At 47.4% G+C, this 4,639-nt stretch overlaps 1 protein-coding gene across 3 annotated transcripts; it reads right to left on the bottom strand.

The window, feature by feature from the left end:
• Positions 1–1,727: 1,727 nt before the first annotated feature.
• Positions 1,728–3,599, bottom strand: LOC100193864 (Alpha carbonic anhydrase 4). Of its 3 annotated transcripts, none has more exons than XM_008669009.4 (7): positions 3,356–3,599; positions 2,997–3,211; positions 2,811–2,917; positions 2,624–2,738; positions 2,303–2,527; positions 2,059–2,192; positions 1,728–1,974 (listed from the first exon to the last, which is right to left on the bottom strand). In XM_008669009.4, the coding sequence occupies exons 1-6, from the start codon at positions 3,441–3,443 to the stop codon at positions 2,085–2,087; spliced, it is 858 nt and encodes a 285-aa protein (XP_008667231.1). In that variant the 5' UTR covers positions 3,444–3,599; the 3' UTR covers positions 1,728–1,974; positions 2,059–2,084. The 3 variants fall into 3 exon arrangements, with proteins under 3 accessions (XP_008667231.1, XP_008667230.1, NP_001132416.1); XM_008669008.4 differs by having other exon boundaries at positions 2,074–2,192; NM_001138944.1 differs by having other exon boundaries at positions 1,780–2,192; positions 3,356–3,499.
• Between the last annotated feature and the right edge of the window lie 1,040 nt (positions 3,600–4,639).

The raw sequence follows: 4,639 nt of genomic DNA, 5'->3' as shown, positions 1-4,639 counted from the left end.
GCGACGGCTGGTAGAGTGGTAGGGGATTGGATTGGAGCCAAGGGGGAGGGGATGGTCGTGGTTAGGGATGAAAACGGACAGAAATGGTCGGTAAACACTAAAACCATTACCGTTTTCATATTTTTTATCGGAAACAAAATCGAAAACGGTAACTCCGGAAATATAAACGATATTGGTATTTCGGAAACATCGGAAATGAAAGTTCGGTGCGGAAAATACACCAGTAACGATCGAAATCTAAAATACGATCGGTAAACATATCAAACTTCACAATACAACAAAGTTGACAAAAGATCACAAAGACCACAAGTTCACAATTCATGATATAACAAGTTCACAATATAACAAGTTCACAAGGATCACAAATTTATAATATAAAAAGTTTACAAAGATCACAAGTTCACAATATAACAAGTTCACAGTATAACTAGTTCATAAAGATGACAAGTTCACAGACTCAAAGTTCACAATTCACAATATCCACTAAATTAGCTGACATGGCATTCTTACTCATGAAATATTTTTTTCCTCACATAAAGAGTTTTTTCACAACCTCACATGAAAACCCTAAAATCTAGTGTGTGGAAAAGACAAACTGTCGGCTCTCTATCATTATATATTACTAATACATAACATGTGCATAGAAAAAGGGTGGATTTGTTCGAGAGACCAAATCGTTAATTTCAACTGCCTTCCAACACCATCTACCCCCAAAAAAATCTTAAGGCGTCCAAAAAAATACAAAAATTAGTAATCCTTATCCAGAGACGTACAAGTGATGCGAAAAAATCACATGCTGGAAAATTCCGAAAAAATTCTGAGACACAAATCCGGTAATTTCCGACAAAACCGGTAACCGAAGGAAACGGTCGGTAAAACATCACGCCGATTCCGATAGAAAATTCCGAAAAACGATTCTGTTTTCGAAAAATAATGTTACCGGTGAATCCGATCGGAAAATTTCGAAATCGGTATCCGGAATACCGAAAATTTCTGAACCCGATTTCATCCCTAGTCGTGGTGGCAGATGGGACTTGGGAGGGAGTGGCTGGACTGCTGGCGGCCGGGCTAGCGAGACCGCGACCTCTTGGAGCCTGTAGCCATGGTCCGCGTGGACATGGAAAATGGGAGTTGGTGGTGGCGGGTGCGGAAGATGGCAGATGGGATGGGAGTATGGGACTCAATCACTCTACCACTTTGGAGCTATTCACATGTTCTGTTGTTGTCTCCGTCTTGTTAGGGTTTCACCGGTGGTTGTGTGCCTATGTAGCTAGACTAGGCTCGCGAGGTAGGTCGGGCTTTGCTTGTTAAGAACCGACCTAAAATGTTGGCTCAATTCGTGACTCATTTCAAACGAGTCGAGTCGAGCCGAGCGTCTAATGAGTCGTGAATGTGTTATCGAGCCACGGGTTTTTTATCTAGGTCTAATTAGGAACCACATTAGCTTATTAAGAGTAGTTACTGTGCATCCATCATTCTCATTAGCCTTGATCAGATGAAGTGAGGGTTTACATGTATTACTCTTGGTGATCGACATCATATAGGCGGTTTTGATGGCAATTGGAAATGTGATGATCACTTAAAGAGTTTGTGAGTGACTCAAATCAAGGTTGTACACAGTTCCGAACGATTCACTGTAATGAAAAGACAAAGAACGAGCACATAAAGAGCATTTGGTCCTTATACGAACCAAAACGAAGCGATACCCTTACACAGGTGGTCCAATGAGATCTAGAGAGGAGTATCGAGCCTTTGATACTTGGCAATTCCTCATAATGTCTTTAAACATTTATATTTAAGCAATTCTTTCAAGTATTTACATTACTAAAATTATGGTAGTAGTATAGGAGTGGAACTTAGTGTGTAAAACTTCTGTTTACACAAAGATGGCATGCCTGTTTAATTTGCATCGAGACATCAATTCGCCAAAGATTTTCAACCCATACTCTCGGGAGGGTGAGCTACTGTTCTAACCTGTTTCACCAAAGAAACTGTCAATACTCAGCACACGAGCTTTCGAGTATATATAGGAAGCCGAACAAAGAAGCATCGTGGTACGTCTTCAAGGCTCACGTTCTCCTCGATCAGGTTGCTTCTGGCGCCGGCGCCGGCGCCGGCGCTTCTGTGGCTCCTGCTGCTTTGTAGTAGCGAACAACGCGGCTGTTGATTTTCTGAGCCGGCCGTGCATTTGCCTCCACCGACGTACGTAAAATGAGAAATAAACAATAAGGAGAGACGACAAGGGGTTTAGGATCACTCTGCTTTGCTCAGCGTTCTGTCGGTGACCTAGCTAGCTACGTACCTCCTTCACCGACTCGATGGAGTGGATCTCCTCCTTGGATGCATCTGCTACCTTGCTCATGATAGTCCAAAGCACTCCTTGAGTGCAGGGTGGGGTTGTAAGCGAGCCCTCGTACCCGTAGTATCCAGAGGCCTTGTCTATCCAGGCTGCCGGATCGACGACGGGGCCCTTCACTTCCTCCGTGCCGTTCTGTTTACCAGCGAGCCTCTCGAAGTAGGGCTTGAGCTGCGTTGTGGTGTTAATTAGTAGCATCCAGCTAGCGTCTATATAGCGAGGTCATCGTCGTCATCTTCTTAATTTGCAGGCAACGTACGTACGTACATCGCGGAGCAGCTTGCTGGACTTGCCTGCTTTGGCGCTGAACAGCACCGCGACGACGGCTTTCGACTTGGCGTCGGTGGAGTCCTCGTGGACCATGTGCATCTCCGCGTCAAAGCTTCACACCCCAACAAGCAGGTGAGAAAGATTGATGAATGTAATGGGGGCAGTGAGTGAAACCAATCCTCACCGGGTGCCGTTGACGGTGTGCTCAGAGGGAACGTGCCAGTGCACCTGCTTCAGCTTGTACTTCTTCCCTTCGATTGTCAGGCCGCCGTTCCCTCCTGTCCAGTTCAGCTACACCCAAGAAGACAACAAATTGGACAAATGTTCACAACGGGATTATATGGGGGGGTGGGGGCTCATCTGATCTGACCATGAAATCGTGGAGTCTGTTGTGCATGACGGCGTCGCCAGGCTCGTAGGTCTGCTGCAGCGGGTCTAAATCCTCAGAGACCTCCACCTTGGCGACGTCGATCGGGGACTGCTCGGTGCCGCTGTCACAGACATCCCAGTCCTTCTGCAATGTGGCCCATTTTGTAGGCCCGGTCGGGTCACCCTCCCTGTAGCTGAAGGATGACTGGGGTGTGGCTGCACGATAATCAAACGTAACCGAGAGCTAGCATATGGTCAGATTTATCTTATGATGGCCAAGATGAAACGGGACAGAGATAGAGAGACATCGATTTGAGTTTCAGGACAATTTAATGGACAATTTGGTGCTCCAGGACTTACTGCCCACTGCCGACGCATACCGCGCGCACAAGGCGACGATCGCAAAGGTGATGGCGGCCAGCGCTACGTCGTCCCGTCGCCGAGCCATCGCCGCTGCAGATCGTCGCCGTGGACACAAATAGCGGGCGGGCGCCGGCGGTGTGCAGAGCCAGAGCCAGAGCCAGAGGCCGTGTCCGTGTGCGCTTACGTACGGGAGGGCCGCCTTCAAAATAGGAGAGGGATGAATGGCCTTGGCCTCACATCGCCTATGGAGTATTTTTGGGCTACTAACTATATATGTTGTGTACGCTGTAGGCCATCTTCGTTATTGTGGCATATGCGACAAGTGAACGAATTAATTAATTCCAAGAGATTTTGTGCCTTTATTTATGCAAAAGGGATATTGGGTTAGCTGACAACAAACAAACATAACCCTTTTTATATATATATGCGTGACCGGAGGAACGAACTCGGTTCGTTATGTCATTCATATATGTGAGCGACGGGGCGGATGAATGAGCAGGCAGTGGCAGAGGGGACGGCTCGGCCGAGGGCAGAAGCCACAATGGCGAGGAGGAGGCGGCGGCGCATGTCGAGATGCTGGCATCGGAGGGAAGAGAGCGGCGGCGGAAGGAAAAGAACGAGCGCTATAGGATGCGGCGCTAAGCAGACACCATAGTCTATAGCACCGAACAAATGGTTAAAAAATGAAATTTAACATGAAATTTCTTCAAAAAAAAGGATCAAAATAAAAAAATCGGACGCCAGTAGGATACGAACAGTTAGCACTGATTTGGTGATCAGGGATCTCAAGAGAATCTATGGGAAGAAATCCCCTTACAATTCAATTTTAAATAACAAAAGAATTCCTCCCCATGGATCCCCTCAGAATCCCTGATCACCAAATCAGTCCTTACGTTTCTTGGGTTTTTAAAATATTTTTTTGTTGGTTTTCCTGGCACAGGAAAGAAATAATAGTGAAGCCCAGCCTAGTTTCCTACTGGAGAGTTGGGCCAAGGCGGATAGTGGGCCGCAAGCCGAACTTATTCATAGCTCACAGCCTAAGAACACAGAGGCAGTGCCGTAGGTGAGTGTTGGCCCAAGGCAGGCTTGTGGGCCGCTCGCAGAACCTAGTCACGGCTCATAAGCCATAACCTAGAAACTCCCTCCGACCAGCGCGCCACCTTGCGGCCCCCGGCACGGCTGGCGTCACGCCATTGAAGGCGCCGCATCTATGGTCAGGTCGGGAGCCGCGTCTTATCATAACTCATCATCATCGCCTTGTTGTTGCAGCAGCGGCAGCGA

Source organism: Zea mays, chromosome 2 (genome assembly GCF_902167145.1).
Source record: "Zea mays cultivar B73 chromosome 2, Zm-B73-REFERENCE-NAM-5.0, whole genome shotgun sequence".
Taxonomy (NCBI): Eukaryota; Viridiplantae; Streptophyta; class Magnoliopsida; order Poales; family Poaceae; genus Zea; species Zea mays.
This window is presented reverse-complemented; position numbering and strand designations above follow the sequence as displayed.

Excerpts from the sequence above, each read along its gene's own strand:
- LOC100193864 (XM_008669009.4), bottom strand. The coding sequence starts at position 3,443 with ATGGCTCGGCGACGGGACGACGTAGCGCTGGCCGCCATCACCTTTGCG. Across the intron at positions 2,739-2,810 it reads CACACCGTCAACGGCACCCG|CTTTGACGCGGAGATGCACA; the intron begins GTGAGGATTGGT and ends TGGGGTGTGAAG. Across the intron at positions 2,193-2,302 it reads CCATCGAGTCGGTGAAGGAG|GCAAATGCACGGCCGGCTCA; the intron begins GTACGTAGCTAG and ends ACGTCGGTGGAG.